The following is an 18,423-nucleotide window of genomic DNA, read 5'->3' as shown; positions in this document are numbered from 1 at the left end:
CCTAGTTGTGCTCTGGACACCATATGTGAACTGATTGCCCCCCATCTATCTTCAGAGCTCGTGCTACTAGGTGACCTAAACTGGGACATGCTTAACACCCCAGCCATCCTACAATCCAAGCTTGATGCCCTCAATCTCACACAAATTATTAATGAACCCACCAGGTACAACCCCAAAGCCGCAAACATTGGCACCCTCATAGATATCATCCTAACCAACGTGCCCTCTAAATACACCTCTGCTGTTTTCAACCAAGATCTCAGCGATCACTGCCTCATTGCCTGCACCCGTAATGGGTCAGCGGTCAAACGACCTCCACTCATCACTGTCAAACGCTCCCTGAAACATTTCAACGAGCAAGCCTTTCTAATCGACCTGGCCCTGGTATCCTGGAAGGATATTGACCTCATCCCGTCAGTAGAGGATGCCTGGTTATTTTTTTTAAAATGCCTTCCTCTCCATCTTAAATAAGCATGCCCCTTTCAAGAAATTTAGAACCAGGAACAGATATAGCCCTTGGTTCTCCCCAGACCTGACTGCCCTTAACCAACACAAAAATATCCTGTGGCGTTCTGCATTAGCATCGAACTGCCCCCGCGATATGCAACTTTTTAGGGAAGTTAGAAACCAATACACACAGGCAGTTAGAAACGCCAAGGCTAGCTTTTTCAAACAGAAATTCGCTTCGTGCAACTCCAACTCTAAAAAGTTCTGGGACATTGTAAAGTCCATGGAGAATAAGAACACCTCCTCCCAACTGCCCACTGCACTGAGGATAGGAAACTCTGTCACCACCGATAAGCCCACTATAATTGAGAATTTCAATAAGCATTTTTCTACGGCTGGCCATGCTTTCCACCTAACTACCCCTACTGCATTCAACAGCACTGCACCCCCCACAGCTACTCGCCCAAGCCTCCCCCATTTCTCCTTCTCCCAAATCCATTCAGCTGATGTTCTGAAAGAGCTGCAAAATCTGGACCCCTACAAATCAGCTGGGCTTGACAATCTGGACCCTTTCTTTCTAAAATTATCTGCCGAAATTATTGCAACCCCTATTACTAGCCTGTTCAACCTCTCGTGTCGTCTGAGATTCCCATAGATTGGAAAGCAGCTGCTGTCATCCCCCTCTTCAAAGGAGGTGACACTCTTGACCCTAATTGCTACAGACCTATATCCATCCTACCCTGCCTTTCTAAGGTCTTCGAAAGCCAAGTCAACAAACAGATTACCGACCATTTCGAATCCCACCGCACCCTCTCCGCTATGCAATCTGGTTTCAGAGCTGGTCATGGGTGCACCTCAGCCACGCTCAAGGTCCTAAACGACATCGTAACCGCCATCGATAAGAAACAATACTGTGCTGCCGTATTCATTGACCTGGCCAAAGCTTTTGACTCTGTTAACCTGTTTAGGATAGGGGGCAGTATTGACACGGCTGGATAAAAAACATACCCGATTTAATCTGGTTACCACTCCTACCCAGTAACTAGAATATGCATATACTTATTACATATGGATAGAAAACACCCTAAATTTTCTAAAACTGTTTGAATGGTGTCTGTGAGTATAACAGAACTCAAATGGCAGGTCAAAACCTGAGAGATTCCTTTACAGGAAGTGGCCTGTCTGACCATTTCTTGAACTTCTTTTCCATCTCTATCATTTACTAAGGATCTCTGCTCTAACGTGACACTTCCCACGTCGTCCATAGGCGCTCAGAGCCCGGGAAAAAACAGAATGTCGTCATTCCAGCCCCAGGCTGAAACACATTATCGCCTTTCTCAAGTGGCCGATCAAGGGACACTGGCCTTATGCTCGTGACCCCGACCGCCCCCGCCTTTGGGATTTTTTCCTCTGTTTGCCGAAAAGGAGATTCCCTGTCGGAATATTATCGCTTTTCTACGAGAAAAATGTCGTAAAAATTGATTTTAAACAGCGGTTGACATGCTTCGAAGTACGGTAATGGAATACTTAGAATTTTATTGTCACGAATTGCGCCATGCGCGTGACACTTCTTTACTATTTCGGATAGTGTCTGGAACGCACGAACAAAACGGCGCTATTCGGATATAACGATGGATTATTTTGGACCAAACCAACATTTGTTATTGAAGTAGCAGTCCTGGGTGTGTATTCTGACGAAGACAACAAAAGGTAATCAAACTTTTATAATAGTAAATATGATTATGGTGAGTGCTAAACTTGCCGGCTGTCTAAATAGCGAGCCCGTGATGCCTGGGCTATGTACTTAGAATATTGCAAAATGTGCTTTCACCAAAAAGCTATTTTAAAATCGGACATATCGAGTGCATAGAGGAGGTCTGTATCTATAATTCTTAAAATAATTGTTATGCTTTTTGTGAACGTTTATCGTGAGTAATTTAGTAAAATGTTAGCGAATTCCCCGGAAGTTTGCGGGGGGTATGCTAGTTCTGAACGTCACATGCTAATGTAAAAAGCTGGTTTTTGATATAAATATGAACTTGATTGAACAAAACATGCATGTATTGTATAACATAATGTCCTAGGGTTGTCATCTGATGAAGATCATCAAAGGTGAGTGCTGCATTTAGCTGTCTTCTGGGTTTTGGTGACATTATATGCTGGCTTGAAAAATGGGTGTCTGATTATTTCTGGCTTGGTACTCTGCTGACATAATCTAATGTTTTGCTTTCGTTGTAAAGCCTTTTTGAAATCGGACAGTGTGGTTAGATTAACGAGAGTCTTGTCTTTAAATGGCTGTAAAATAGTCATATGTTTGAGAAATTGAAGTAATTGGATTTTTAAGGTTTTGAAAATCGCGCCACAGCCTGGCAGTGGCTGTTACGTAGGTGGGACGAATTCGTCCCGCCTAGCCTAGAGAGGTTAATCACCACATCCTCATCGGCAGACTCAGTAGCCTTGGTTTCTCAAACGATTGCGTCGCCTGGTTCACCAACTACTTCTCTGACAGAGTTCAGTGTGTCAAATCGGAGGGCCTACTGTCTGGACCTCTGGCAGTCTCTATGGGGGTACCACAGGGTTCAATTCTTGGGCCAACTCTTTTCTCTGTATACATAAATGATGTCGCTCTTGCTGCTGGTGAATCTCTGATCCACCTCTACGCAGACGACACCATTCTGTACACTTCTGGCCCTTCTTTGGACACTGTTAACAACCCTCCAGACGAGCTTCAATGCCATTCAACTCTCCTTCCGTGGTCTCCAACTGCTCCTAAACACAAGTAAAACTAAATGCATGCTCTTCAACCGATCGCTGCCTGCACCTGCCCGCCTGTCCAGCATCACTTCTCTGGACGGTTCTAACTTAGAATTTGTGGACAACTACAAATACCTAGGTGTCTGGTTAGACTGTAAACTCTCCTTCCAGACTCACATCAATCATCTCCAATCCAAAGTGAAATCTCGAATTGGCTTCCTATTTCGCAACAAAGCATCCTTCACTCATGCTGCCAAACATACCCTCGTAAAACTGACCATCCTACCAATCCTCGACTTCGGCGATGTCATTTACAAAATAGCTTCCAATACCCTACTCAACAAGCTGGATGCAGTCTATCACAGTGCCATCCGTTTTGTCACCAAAGCCCCATTTACTACCCACCACTGCGACCTGTACGCTCTCGTTGGCTGGCCTTCGCTTCATAATCGTCGCCAAACACATTGGCTCCAGGTCATCTACAAGACTCTGCTAGGTAAAGTCCCCCCTTATCTCCGCTCACTGGTCACCATAGCAGCACCCACCTGTAGCACGCGCTCCAGCAGGTATATCTCTCTGGTCATCCCTAAAGCCAACTCCTCCTTTGGTCGTCTCTCCTTCCAGTTCTCTGCTGCCAATGACTGGAACGAACTACAAAAATCTCTGAAACTGGAAACACTTATCTCCCTCACTAGCTTTAAGCACCAGCTGTCAGAGCAGCTCACAGATCACTGCACCTGTACATAGCCCATCTATAATTTAGCCCAAACTACTACCTCTTCCCCTACTGTATTTATTTATTTTGCTCCTTTGCACCATATTATTTATATTTTATCTTTGAACTTTCTTCAAACTACAAATCTACCATTCCAGTGTTTTTCTTGCTATACTTTATTTACTTTGCCACCATGGCATTTTTTTGCCTTTACCTCCCTTATCTCACATCATTTGCTCACATTGTATATAGTCTTATTTTTTATTTTTTTCTACTGCATCATTGATTGTATGATGTTTTACTCCATGTGTAACTCTGTGTTTTTGTATGTTGTCGAACTGCTTTGCTTTATCTTGGCCAGGTCGCAATTGTAAATGAGAACTTGTTCTCAACTTGCCTACCTGGTTAAATAAAGGTGAAAAAAAAACAACAAAAAATTACAAAAATAAAAAATAATAAAAATAAAAAATCGAGCGCTCTCAAACTTCCCATCATTCTGATTACGGTAGTCATTTTGTCACCCTCATCATGGCAAAGACACGGAGAAATGCATATGATGCAGCTTTCAAGTTGAAGGCGATTGATCTGGCTGTTGGAAAAGGAAATAGAGCTGCTGCACGGGAGCTTGGTCTTAATGAGTCGATGATAAGACGTTGGAAACAGCAGCGTGAGGAATTGACTCTGCAAAAAGACAACTAAAGCTTACTGCTCTTTTTTTTTTTTTTACAAGCCGTGTTTCGTTAAAGCCTATTTATTTTTGTTACAAGCCGTGTTTCGTTAAAGCCTGTGTAAAGTTAATTTGTTTCAATGTACCGGTAGGCACCTGCGGCTTATAGACATGTGCGGCATATTTATGTTCAAAATAATATATATATTTTTTAATTCAGTGGGTGCGGCTTATATTCAGGTGCGCTTAATAGTCCGGAAATTAAGGTACTTACCTGCAGCTTGCTGAGGTGGACTGGGCCCAGAAATAGGATTTCTAAAAAGGAGACCACACTGCACTGAGGTCTATCTACAGGCCAGTCTATGACTGAGGCTCCAGTCTGCCTCCCTGACTGATGAACTAACACAATCTTGGCCTAATGGCTCTGAACTTGGGTGGCACTGAATGGAAGAAAACAGACTGAAACCTAGAGGGACTACCTGGACTGCGCTCTTTCCTTTTCCGCTGAAAAACATTTTACAACTTTTCACTGTTGCCTGCCCAAATGAACAAAACCCTGTTCTGGGCAGAAAACCTGAACCGCCTCAATAGCTGACACTCTAGTCTCCATCAGTTGTACTGTAACAAACAACTACATCCAGATAAACACACCCATTTTCACTGGCCAGATTAACCACAGTTCAATAACATGTTAACAGACTGCTGTAGTGACCAGAGGAGATTCACTACAGTTCAATAACATGTTAACAGACTGCTGTAGTGACCAGAGGAGATTCACTACAGTTCAATAACATGTTAACAGACTGCTGTAGTGACCAGAGGAGATTCACTACAGTTCAATAACATGTTAACAGACTGCTGTAGTGACCAGAGGAGATTCACTACAGTTCAATAACATGTTAACAGACTGCTGTAGTGACCAGAGGGGATTCAGTGAGATTAACCACAGTTCAATAACATGTTAACAGACTGCTGTAGTGACCAGAGGAGATTCAGTAGTAGTTTTAAACCAGTAGTAGGTGGATGATGTTTCATTCATTCTCCCTACTGTTTAAGTGGTGTGCTGTACTCTGTGAACTGTACTCTGAACAGTTAGGATTGACGACTAACCACAATGAAGCCTGATTGCTTGGACTCATCCAACCTATTGCATAAGAGGCCTCATTTATTTATTCTGATTTGCCCCCTCTTCCTGGGAGACGAAGGGGGTGGAACACACACACCTCCGCGTGCCTTACCAGTCCCCCGGCGCGCCTTACCAGTCCCCCGGCGCGCCTTACCAGTCCCCCGGCGCGCCTTACCAGTCACCCGCCGCGCCGACCAGTCCCCCGCCGTGCCGACCAGTCCCCCGTGCGTGTAGCCCTGTGTGTGTGTGTGTCTCCTCAGTGTCCCCGGCCCCAGCTGTCCTCAGTGTCCCCGGCCCCAGCTGTCCTCAGTGTCCCCGGCCCCAGCTGTCCTCAGTGTCCCTGGTAATACTGGGGCCGGGGTAGGGATGGGGCCACTGCAGCATCTACCCACATTGACATCACTGAGTAAATTTGGCTAGAAATAGAAACGCCACAAAGCTATCCAGTTTGCTCTGTGTTCTGAGAGAGTAGACAAAATGGCGGTGCCTTGACTGGCTCTGGACAGTCTGAAACATGGATGGGTAACCTCTGATAATAACATATCATACTAGAAATTGTTTGAGAAAGCCATTCTGACCCGTCTTCGTCTCAGTCCTGCTGTAGTTGCAGCCAGTGAATTAGCGTTTGGAGAAACCCTCTCAAAAACAACAGAAACACACATTTGTCAGAGTTTATAAAATGGTGACCGACAAAGACTAGTTTACTAATGTAGCAGGTAGCAACAGCTATAGTAAGCTCCTCAGTGCCTCTGTTTCTCCACCTGTAGCTGGTGAGGGGGGGATTGGGGGACAGATGGCCTAATTACAGTGACTGTGTGTGGCGTTAACCCCCCTCCCTTTGGTCTAATCCGGCAGGCTATCAGCCAATCAGCAGCCAGCCACTCCAAACCCAAAGAGCTGTAATTATGGGCTGGCTCACCCTGGCTGGTCTCTTGACTCACCTGCTGCTCCTAGGCTCTCCATACCACCAGCCACCAGGGCCCTCTCGTGAACTCCCCAAACCCAGCCAGATGAGCATCTCCAGGGATAGTCAGACTGACTCCCCTCCCCTGGTTGTCACTCAATCCCTATCCATCTTACAACCTCTTATTTGAGCCTTTCTCCTGGCACAACCATGTCTTCCAATCCACTACTATATTTAACCTTTATATGTATACAGGTTTGTCTCATTGAGAGCATCTCTTTTGAAAGAGACACCTATTCAGCATAGTAGCAGTCGAGAGATTACATCTCCACAAAGCCCATACTCTCCCGTCACTCTGGCCCCAGCCAGGTGAGTGTCCTGGGATACTGCGTTGACCTGGCTCTCCAGAACCACCCCCCCCCCCCCCCCTCGTTGCAAAACCTGGACACATACAAATCAGCTGGGCTAGATAATCTGGACCCTCTCTTTCTAAAATTATCCGCCGCCATTGTTGCAACCCCTATTACCAGTCTGTTCAACCTCTCTTTCATATCATCTGAGATCCCTAAAGATTGGAAAGCTGCAGCGGTCATCCCCCTCCTCAAAGGGGGTGACACTCTAGACCCAAACTGTTATAGACCTATATCTATCCTGCCCTGCCTTTCTGAAGTCTTCAAAAGCCAAGTTAAACAGATCACTGACCATTTCGAATCCCACCGTACCTTCTCCGCTGTGCAATCTGGTTTCCAAGGTACTAAACGATATCATATCCACCATCGATAAAAGACAGTACTGTGCAGCCGTCTTCATCGACCTGGCCAAGGCTTTCGACTCTGTCAATCACCGTATTCTTATCGGTAGACTCAACAGCCTTGGTTTCTCAAATGAATGCCTCGCCTGGCAGTCGCTATGGGGGTACCACAGGGTTCAATTCTCAGGCCGACTCTTTTCTCTGTATATATCAATTATGTCGCTCTTGCTGCGGGTGATTCCCTGATCCACCTCTACGCAGACAACACCATTCTGAAAAAATCTGGCCCTTCTTTGGACACTGTTAACAAACCTCCAGACGAGCTTCAATGCCATACAACACTCCTTCTGTGGCCTCCAACTGCTCTTAAACGCTAGTAAAACTAAATGCATGCTTTTCAACCGTTCGCTGCCCGCACCCACCCGCCCGACTAGCATCACTACTCTGGACGGTTCGGACTTAGAATATGTGGAACTCTACAAATTCCTAGGTGTCTGGTTAGACTGTAAACTTTCCTCCCAGACTCATTAAACATCGCCAATCCAAAATTAAATCTAGAATCGGCTTTCTATTTCACAACAAAGCCTCCTTCACTCACGCCCCCAAACATACCCTCGTAAATCTGACTATCCTACCGATCCTTGACTTTGGCGATGTCATTTACAAAATAGCCTCCAACACTCTACTCAGCAAACTGGATGCAGTCTATCACAGTGCCATCTGTTTTGTCACCAAAGCCCCATATACCACCCACCACTGCGACCTGTACGCTCTCGTCGGCTGGCCCTCGCTACATAGTAGTCGACAGACCCACTTGCTCCAGGTCATCTATAGGCCTTTGCTAGGTAAAGCTCCGCCTTATCTCAGCTCACTGGTCACGATAACAACACCCACTCGTAGCACGCGTTCCAGCAGGTATATCTCACTGGTCATCCCCAAAGCCAACTCCTTCTTTGGCCGACCTTTCCTTCCAGTTCTCTGCTGCCAATGACTGGAACGAATCAAAAAAATTGGAGACTGATATTTCCCTCACTAACTTTAAACATCAGCTAACCAATCGCTGCAGCTGTACATAGCCCATGCAATCTACCTACCTCATCCCCATATTGTTTTTATTTATTTTTCTGCTCTTTTGCACACCAGTATTTCTACTTGCACATCATCATCTGCACATCTATCACTCGTGTTAATTTGCTAAATTGTAATTACTTCGCTACTATGGCCTATTTATTGCCTTACCTCCTCACGCCATTTGCACACACTGTATATACACTGCTCAAAAAAATAAAGGGAACACTTAAACAACACAATGTAACTCCAAGTCAATCACACTTCTGTGAAATCAAACTGTCCACTTAGGAAGCAACACTGATTGACAATAAATTTCACATGCTGTTGTGCAAATGGAATAGACAACATGTGGAAATTATAGGCAATTAGCAAGACACCCCCAATAAAGGAGTGGTTCTGCAGGTGGGGACCACAGACCACTTCTCAGTTCCTATGCTTCCTGGCTGATGTTTTGGTCACTTTTGAATGCTGGCGGTGCTTTCACTCTAGTGGTAGCATGAGACGGAGTCTACAACCCACACAAGTGGCTCAGGTAGTGCAGCTCATCCAGGATGGCACATCAAATGCGGGCTGTGGCAAGAAGGTTTGCTGTGTCTGTCAGCGTAGTGTCCAGAGCATGGAGGCGCTACCAGGAGACAAGCCAGTACATCAGGAGATGTGGAGGAGGCCGTAGGAGGGCAACAACCCAGCAGCAGGACCGCTACCTCCGCCTTTGTGCAAGGAGGAGCAGGAGAAGCACTGCCAGAGCCCTGCAAAATGACCTCCAGCAGGCCACAAATGTGCATGTGTCTGCTCAAACGGTCAGAAACAGACTCCATGAGGGTGGTATGAGGGCCCGACGTCCACAGGTGGGGGTTGTGCTTACAGCCCAACACCGTGCAGGACGTTTGGCATTTGCCAGAGAACACCAAGATTGGCAAATTCGCCACTGGCGCCCTGTGCTCGTCACAGATGAAAGCAGGTTCACACTGAGCATGTGACAGAGTCTGGAGACGCCGTGGAGAACGTTCTGCTGCCTGCAACATCCTCCAGCATGACCGGTTTGGCGGTGGGTCAGTCATGGTGTGGGGTGGCATTTCTTTGGGGGGCCGCACAGCCCTCCATGTGCTCGCCAGAGGTAGCCTGACTGCCATTAGGTACCGAGATGAGATCCTCAGACCCCTTGTGAGACCATATGCTGGTGGGGTTGGCCCTGGGTTCCTCCTAATGCAAGACAATGCTAGACCTCATGTGGCTGGAGTGTGTCAGCAGTTCCTGCAAGAGGAAGGCATTGATGCTATGGACTGGCCCGCTTGTTCCCCAGACCTGAATCCAATTGAGCAAATCTGGGACATCATGTCTCGCTCCATCCACCAATGCCACGTTGCACCACAGACTGTCCAGGAGTTGGCGGATGCTTTAGTCCAGGTCTGTGAGGAGATCCCTCAGGAGACCATCCGCCACCTCATCAGGAGCATGCCCAGGCGTTGTAGGGAGGTTATACAGGCACGTGGAGGCCACACACACTACTGAGCCTCATTTTGACTTGTTTTAAGGACATTACATCAAAGTTGGATCAGCCTGTAGTGTGGTTTTCCACTTTAATTTTGAGTGTGACTCCAATTCCAGACCTCCATGGGTTGATAAATTGGATTTCCATTGATTATTTTTGTGTGATTTTGTTGTCAGCACATTCAACTATGTAAAGAAAAAAGTATTTAATAAGATTATTTATTTCATTCAGATCTAGGATGTGTTGTTTAAGTGTTCCCTTTATTTTTTTGAGCAGTATACTTTCTCTCCCCCCCCCCCTTTTCTCTATTGTGTTATTGACTGTACGTTTGTTTATTCCATGTGAAACTCTGTGTTGTTTGTGTCGCACTGCTTTGCTTTATCTTGGCCAGGTCGCAGTTGTAAATGATAACGTGTTCTCAACTGGCCTACCTGGTCAAATAAAGGTAAAATAAAAACACCTTCCGTCACCCCATTGCCAACCAGCTTTGGCAGAGTGAAGTAAGGCAACAGATCGTCCTCTCAACTCATATAAAAAAATATATAACCGTCGAGATTCTTCCTGGTTCTATCACGCCTGCCCCAGAGACAGGATTGGCCGCTCCTCTCCCTGTGATTGACTGTTTCTATCCCTGTGGGCTCAGTGATTGGCTGCCTCTGTCCCCTCTCCCTGGGGTAGTGTCTCTGAGGGCGAGCCATGGTACCAAGTCTCTGATGATGACGATCCAATGACTGTGTCAGCAGTGAAGTAAACAAGCTAGCGCCACTTGGGATGAAGACTACTCTGTGAGCCATCTCTGGGCTGTGTTCATTAGGGCACAGCGAAGCAAAACACTTTGGAATGGAAAAACAAAAATGAGTGCCTCTTACTTTTTGGATAAGTTCAGATAGCTCCTCCCCGTTTCAGTCCGCTTCATGCCTACAGAACAGGACTCTAGTGTGGACCAGGGCACAGCGTTCACTACTTTCTCTTCCTCTCATACTGACTGGCACCACACCCTGACAGCCAAATGAAGGATATCTGCCTCTTAAAACGATACGGGCATATCGGAAAGCCTGGCTCATTATGGATTCCAAATCTGTCTCATGAAGATATTAGATTACAAACTAGAATCCAATAGGATCTATAGTTCTAACGAGCAACTCATGCTGGAGAAACTAGTGGCAACTATCATCATGAGAACAGGTGACAACCTTGACAAATTGACCTAAAAAGGGGCATTTGACCTTGAAGCATGTCATTTTCTAGCGTAGCCAACGCATGAAACCATGGTCTGAGCAGTGAGGGATTTATAACCAACTGGCGCCATCTGCTGGCCAGACGAGGGTTCTCATCTCACCCATAAACATGAATAAATATAGCTGTGTGTGTCAGTGTATCATCTCACCCATAAACATGAATAAATATAGCTGTGTGTGTCAGTGTATCATCTCACCCATAAACATGAATAAATATAGCTGTGTGTGTCAGTGTATCATCTCACCCATAAACATGAATAAATATAGCTGTGTGTGTCAGTGTATCATCTCACCCATAAACATGAATAAATATAGCTGTGTGTGTCAGTGTATCATCTCACCCATAAACATGAATAAATATAGCTGTGTGTGTCAGTGTATCATCTCACCCATAAACATGAATAAATATAGCTGTGTGTCAGTGTATCATCTCACCTGTGTCATCTTGTCCACAGAGACGGGGATGCCGTCAATGGTGAGGGGGGGCAGCTCGGAAGTTAGTTCCCCCCCGGGGGGGGCGTGCTCGGCCAGGGCATTCTCCAGGTCCTCCAGGATCATGCCCTTGTACTTCCTCACCTGCAGGGAGAAGGAGGAGGGGTAGGAAAAGCATGGGTTAGTGGACGACCCAGAGTAGGGGGCAAAGGTCAAGGGAAGGTTATCCCTAACCTTGTAAAAGCAGTCTGAGAACCAAACATTGTGACATAGTGAGGTACTCTGCAGGCTAGGGCTGGGTAGATATGGCCAAAACCTCATATCCTGACATATGTATCATTATCGTGATATGAAATGACCTATCACGATATAGCACATTTTCTGTCAATTCAATGAATAAATAGTTTATATAAAATGACCACATGTAAAGGCCTATTACTTAATACATTTTGAATTCTACTCAAAAAAGGTACTTACTCATATTTGATTATTTTTTATTTTATTTAGAACCTTTGTGCAAATTTTCTATTAAGCATGTAACAAAATATAAAATATGAATGTATAAAATCTAAAAAAGGTAAATAGAAAACACCTCAACTATAGTTGCAAACTAAATAAAAATAGGCCGAAAATATATATTTTTGGTGGGGGTGGGTGGGGGCTTGCCTGTGCAGCCCCCCCCCCCCCCCCAATACGTGTCACATATGGGGTGGCAGGTAGCCTAGTGGCCAGAGCGTTGGACTAGTAACCGAAAGGTTGCAAGATCAAATCCCCGAGCTGACAAGGCAAAGATCTGTCGTTCTGCCCCTGAACAAGGCAGTTAACCCACTGTTCCCCAGTAGGCCGTCATTGAAAATAAGAATTTGTTCTTGACTGACTTGCCTAGTTAAATAAAAGGTACAAAATAAAATAAAAATTTGGTGCCTTGGGTCGAATTTTAGCACAAACTCACGAAACCCCTGTTTCTTGACCGTGTAAATTGGGGCCATGTCTTTGCAGATGGAAGTTGTAACGGCAGCTGTTCTCTCCTTCCATCTTCGTGATTCTTTGCCATATGGTGCCGCGGGCAAAAGCCTCTTGCAACGTCTGAGTCGGGGGTTTGTTTTGAGCACCCGACTGTACTTTCTGGGGTCTCATCCGTAGACTCTCTCCGTACTGTTTTACATGATTTTTGCGTAGGTGGTAAAAGAGGTTAGTGGTGTTTGAGCCTGTTGTTGGGACCGGCCTGCGGCATATTTTGCAGAGGCCAGTTTTCTGGTCCGTGTCAGACTTTTCATACCCAAACCACGTCCATCTGACAGAAGCAGCCCCTCTTTTAGGTACGAGCTCCTTGTCTCTGTGCTCTGGGTCACGTTCACGCTCCTCCATGTTTGTTTGTGTTGCAAATTTCCTTCCGCATAGCATCGTCCAATTGATGAAAAATATTGACGTAAAGAGTGTGATTTGCGACACAAAGAAATAAACTATAAGAGCATAATATGAAACGATAGACGTTTTTCTATCGTCACACGATATAGATCGTCCTATCGCCCAGCCCTACTGCAGGGCATAGAGTCAGTATGCATTGAGACTACTGTTGGTAGGATGTTGACACTGCGACTTGAATGGCCAATGCAATGGATGTTCTGGATAAAAGACTTTAGGCACAAATCTCAGATCAGAATACAACCCCTTAAATAGTAACCTTAACCACTAGGAAGGAAAAACGTTTAGGGTAACTATTTGTCGACACTGATATTTTCAAAATGCATCCGTCTTTTCCTTGAGGTAAGGAAAGGAAAAGCCCTCGTCGAGCGAAGACGATGTTTCAGTCTACTGCTTTCACCAATCACAGATCAGCGTTTACTTCAACCAATGAAGGACAGAAGAGCGGATGCACTGAGAAAAGTTGAACTGGGCCATTGTTTTAACCCCAATGTAAGGCAGGAACAGTGAACACACTCCTTATATGAAACACTAACTCCTTTTTCTTCTGTGTTACAGATTCAGCCACACATTATGAGGCGGCAACACATCATCCGTCTGTGTGGCTGACGTGTGGCAGACATGCTTGCACTCACCACATTCTCCAGCGGCGCAGCACCAAACACCTTGAACAAAGCGTTGGGCTTGGAGGGAGAGATGCACAGAACTATGGCCTGTTGGCCAACTCTGGTGGTGTACTCATCCAGGGTGGCTCGCAGTTTCCTACAGACACAAAAACACCACGAAAATCACTCAAACGTGCTCTTCCTAGTCACGGGGACGATAAAAACAAATAGCCGTGACAAATGACTGTCATTCCATACTTCAATTAAAATAAAATACCCCCTTTCAGAAAAAACTAATTACAAATAAAACTAAATAAAGTAGGATTCTGTTCAGAATGACAAGAGAAAAAGAGCAGGAAAACAGTTTCCTAGGTGAGTTCTAGAAGATTTTGGGGTCATAGACAGTTTTGGGACGTTCACCTCAGCAGGCGTGTCTGCTGTCTCTTGCGGATGGACGGGTTGGACTCGAAGATGTGGGGCCTCTTGCGTTTCTTGCCCGTTGCTACGGCAGCAGCTGCAGCCATGCCTACTGGGCCTGTGAATAGAAACAAAACAGTTGAAATGGAGCAGTTCGCATTAGTGGTCTGACAGCACCATCTGCTGGTCAGTTATGTACATTACAACATGCATATGAAAAAACATCTATGGATAGGAACGACAATGACTCTTTTAGGTGAGGGGATCAGTTCAAAGACTTGTCAATGTCATGTCTGAAATAAGTAGTTGGGGAAAAGATTCATAAGAGTGTAGATCCGTCAAACTCAACTCTGGATTCCAGGTCCCACTGCATTTTCTTTCACTGTTCCCCTCTAATCAGGGACTGATTTAGACCAGGTGTGTAATTCCCCTCTAATCAGGGACTGATTTAGACCTGGGATACCAGGTGTGTGTGCAATTAATGATCAGGTAGAAGAGAAAACCAGCAGGCCCCGGACCTCATCGGGTCAGAGTTGAGTACCCCTGGTGTAGATAGACATGTTATGTACAGAGCTGGTTATGATCGCCTACTCTACATGACAGACAACCATGTCTTTCTGTTAAACACAGCATTCTGTCATTTTCCTAATGCGTGACCCTGATACAAGGGTCCCATGACCTAGCTTTGGCAGAGCAGATCCTGAATACAGTAACCTCTTCAAGACAGAGACCAAAGCGCTCATTTCACTCTGCTACTATGAATAATAGACTGTCCGCCATCATGCCAAAGACCCCCTCCTCTCATTGGCCGGGGCTCACCTGCGGCTGCCAGGTGCGCGGTCATCTCGTCATTGCCGGCCGAGTGAAGGATGTCTGAGTCATCATAGGCGTCGTCGTCAGGGGATGAGGGCGAGTCCTCGTCGGCGCTCAGCATGCTGTGATCTGTGTACGTGGCCACATGTACCTGCTGCACGGCGTGCTCCTCGATGGTGGTCATGTGCTCGGTCTGGTGAACGTTGTGGTCCTCCATGGCGTGGTGCTAGCCTCAAACACTAACTGAAGAGAATTGAAAATAACTTATTCTATTTGCATGGAATAATTCATATTTTTGCTGTCTCAGTATGTAACAGGCTGGGACAGCCATAGAGAAGTGCTCCTGCCTCCTGGAGCAGAGTTGGGGTTTATGTGCTTTACAGCAATAGTTAGTACATGGGATATTGATGCAAGCAACCTGGACACACACACGTCATTCAGGGGTGTGTATAGGCCCCCGCCCACTTCTACTGTGATACTATCCCAGAAGTATGTTAACAGGGCTTAATGAAATAAAGCTTGTTATGTCTAGGGGCTATATATGAACATGTGTACTAGCTACATTTGTGATACATGACATAGCTAATGATGATGCATATGGATCTTCCAGTAGTAATATTGTCAGTGTAGACACATTGATGCAGTGCCTCTGTACTTATGTTCAATAAATGTAAATAGCATGTATAATGGCTGAGGTTGATTATATTCATTCAAAAGGCATGTATTACTTTACTACTCAAAAGGATAATTGAGTATTGCCCTGGGTGACCAATTAATGATATTTCAGAATAGATTTGGGGGTGGGGGGAGACAGGAAATGCAAAGATTGAATGTCGAATGGCTTGCATGATGCATCTTTATAAACTGTTATATAGCCCTACTGTGAATTATGTGAGGGGGAGAGGCTGTACATAGATGGTGAGACAGACAGGGGCAGGAATGGGCTGGCTAGCCAACCAGTTAGTCTTGACAAATTATCAATTGACATCGAGATTGTCTAGGTAACAGTAACTCAAAATGAGGTTGCACTGATAAGCATTCTCTGTCTCTGCTATTAAATACTCCCGAAAGATGATACGTATGCGAGCTATATTGATAACAGACCATAGCTACTAGCTAGCTAACGCTACCCAACCTGCCATTCAATGGCGGTGGATAGACCACAACAAGTTAGCTGGTTAGTGGCTAAGTTAAGTTAGCAAATGTGTTTCGCTAACACTGTTTAACAGCATTTCTGATCAAATGTTATGGTTATTTTACTAGCCATATAGTTAGCTAAGTTACTGTTAGTTAGCTCCGATTATGCTTTTAAATATGACAAGAACCTAAATAAACCTCTCATTAACGTTAGCTAGCAAGTCAACCATAAAAACGCAGTTGGCTAGCAAATGTCCAAAACACATTTCGCTAGAGAATTAGCTGGCCAAGCAGCTGTATTTAGCGACATACTGGACAATTGTGTAAAAACTAGAACAATTATTGGAATCAGAATCCAAAATATTGCATGCTAACCAAGCATCGCATGCGATTACATGTGCTGTGTACTGGTAAGCTAAAATAACGCGACTACTGTAGCAGCGAACCCGCCATCTCGAGCTACAACTGTAACACAATACATAACAGGCCTAGCGGCCTACACCAACGCTATTGCTGCATTATCTCGACTTATTCTCAGTGTGCGCAAAGTGTATTGTCGTCAAAAATGCCAAATACTCGTTTTTTTTGTTTTCTCATCGGTATCTAAAACAATCTGCATCTTTTCGCCCCTATGCTGCCGGGTTTGTTGGTGCGGCTGCGCCGGGGCTGAAATAGCTGGAGATTGCGCGGTAGGGCACTAACCTCAGAGCGGCTGCGCTACTTCGGGCCTGCGCCGTACGATGGGCCTGGGAATCCGAGCTGTAATGGAGGACAAAGAACAGCCAGCCCGAAAACACACCGGAGCTGAAGCTCAGCGGTCCCACTGATCTACAACACCGGCCTAACCACGCCCCTTTCAGTTCAACATCACCGCACGGCAAAAGGAGATTTTTCTTATTTTATAAAAAGTTAAACATATAGCAAATATTGTTCAGTATTCATTCAATATTATCCATATAGCTATGTTTATTTTGTCCGCAAAAAAATATACAGTATCGCCAACCCCCCCTGAAATAAGTAGTTGTTTTTATAAACATCGCTAGCAAAAACAATACACGCAATTTGAATTACATACCTACTGTACAAAATAGGATAATATGTTATTTCTAATGATGTCAACTTTAAACAGCTGCTGTTATCGACAATGTGTTTAGAGTTACCTTTCTAGCTAATAGTCTATGTTATAGTTTACACTTCTTCCAATTATAGTGTGGGGAGGTAATGGAAAAACTATCTACCAAATCTATTAATTTTAAAATGTTGATTACTTCTTGCGATTATCATTCACCTGATGATAAGATAAGGCATGTGGAAAACATTTTTGCTAAGGTATTGTAACGACCCTGGGTTTATAAGCGCGGATATTTCAGTATGTTTAGTTACCGGTTTTCCTGGAAGGGGGGTCCCTGGGCAAGAAAAGGTTGAAGACCCCTGACCTTGAATAATGTCATATTTTGGGAGGTCCAAACGGGATGACGCCATTTCAATCTGATACAGGTTTGTCAGAGTCGTTATTCTTTAAACATTTGACTTTTTCCTAAATTGGGTTATTTGAATCAAATTGCATTGTTTTATCTTGTTGACAACATTGATTTGTGAACAATCATTGTTTATGCTCTATGTATAGTCACTTTACTCCTACCTACATATACAAATTACCTCGACTAACCTGTACCCCCACACATTGACTCGGTACGATACCCCCTGTATATAGCCTCGGTATTGTTATTTTATTGTTTTACTTTTTAAAATTTGTTTACTTTTTTTATTTTAGTAAATGTTTTCTTAACTCCATTTCTTTAACCGCATTGTTGGTTAAGGGCTTGTAAGGAAGCATCTGTTGTATTCGGCGCATGTGACAAATACAATTTTATTTTATTTGACGTGAACATGAGTCTGCTTGTAGTCTAATTCAATACAATGACGCTTTTGACAACAAAATTGTCAATAAGGTTATACTAAATATGGCTACTGTGCTATGCCATATTTAGTTGGGCAAAAAAATAAAACGCCTGATTCAAAGGGGAAATGTAACAGTAGCCCTGTTTATCAAGGGGAAATTAAATACAACTAGGGTAGAGCCAAGCACATGTCAAAAGGCCTCCTGCTTCTACTACAGTTAATATGGTACAAAACCTATGCTTGCTGCTACTACAGTTAATATGGTATGGTACATAACCTACTTCTTCTGCTATTACAGTTAATATGGTACACAACCTACTGCTGCTGCTACAATTAATATGGTACATTACCTACCCTGCTGCTACTACAGTTAGTATGGTACATAACCTACTTCTGCTGCTATTACAGTTAATATGGTACATAACCTACTGCTACAGTTAATATGGTACATTACCTACCCTGCTGCTACTACAGTTAATATGGTACATTACCTACTGCTGCTGCTACAGTTAATATGGTACATTACC

The 18,423-nt window shown here is 44.6% G+C and overlaps 1 protein-coding gene across 10 annotated transcripts in view; it reads right to left on the bottom strand.

Annotated features, from left to right (window-relative positions):
* Positions 1 to 16,848, bottom strand: part of LOC106609771 (nuclear respiratory factor 1) — a 40,429-nt gene extending 23,581 nt beyond the window's left edge. For 9 of the 10 annotated variants that reach the window (XM_045722279.2, XM_045722283.2, XM_045722281.2 and 6 more), the window contains exons 1-5: positions 16,697 to 16,848; positions 14,864 to 15,100; positions 14,048 to 14,162; positions 13,658 to 13,784; positions 11,601 to 11,741 (exon numbers count right to left, since the gene is read on the bottom strand). In XM_045722279.2, the coding sequence (XP_045578235.1) occupies positions 11,601 to 11,741; positions 13,658 to 13,784; positions 14,048 to 14,162; positions 14,864 to 15,074 (594 nt within the window). In that variant the 5' untranslated portion in view covers positions 15,075 to 15,100; positions 16,697 to 16,848. The remainder of the gene's footprint in view (positions 1 to 11,600; positions 11,742 to 13,657; positions 13,785 to 14,047; positions 14,163 to 14,863; positions 15,101 to 16,696) is intronic. The other variant, XM_045722280.2, reaches the window with a different exon arrangement.
* Positions 16,849 to 18,423: the final 1,575 nt, after the last annotated feature.

Source organism: Salmo salar, chromosome 07, assembly GCF_965601325.2.
Source record: "Salmo salar chromosome 07, fSalSal1, whole genome shotgun sequence".
Classification (NCBI taxonomy): domain Eukaryota; kingdom Metazoa; phylum Chordata; class Actinopteri; order Salmoniformes; family Salmonidae; genus Salmo; species Salmo salar.
This window is presented reverse-complemented; position numbering and strand designations above follow the sequence as displayed.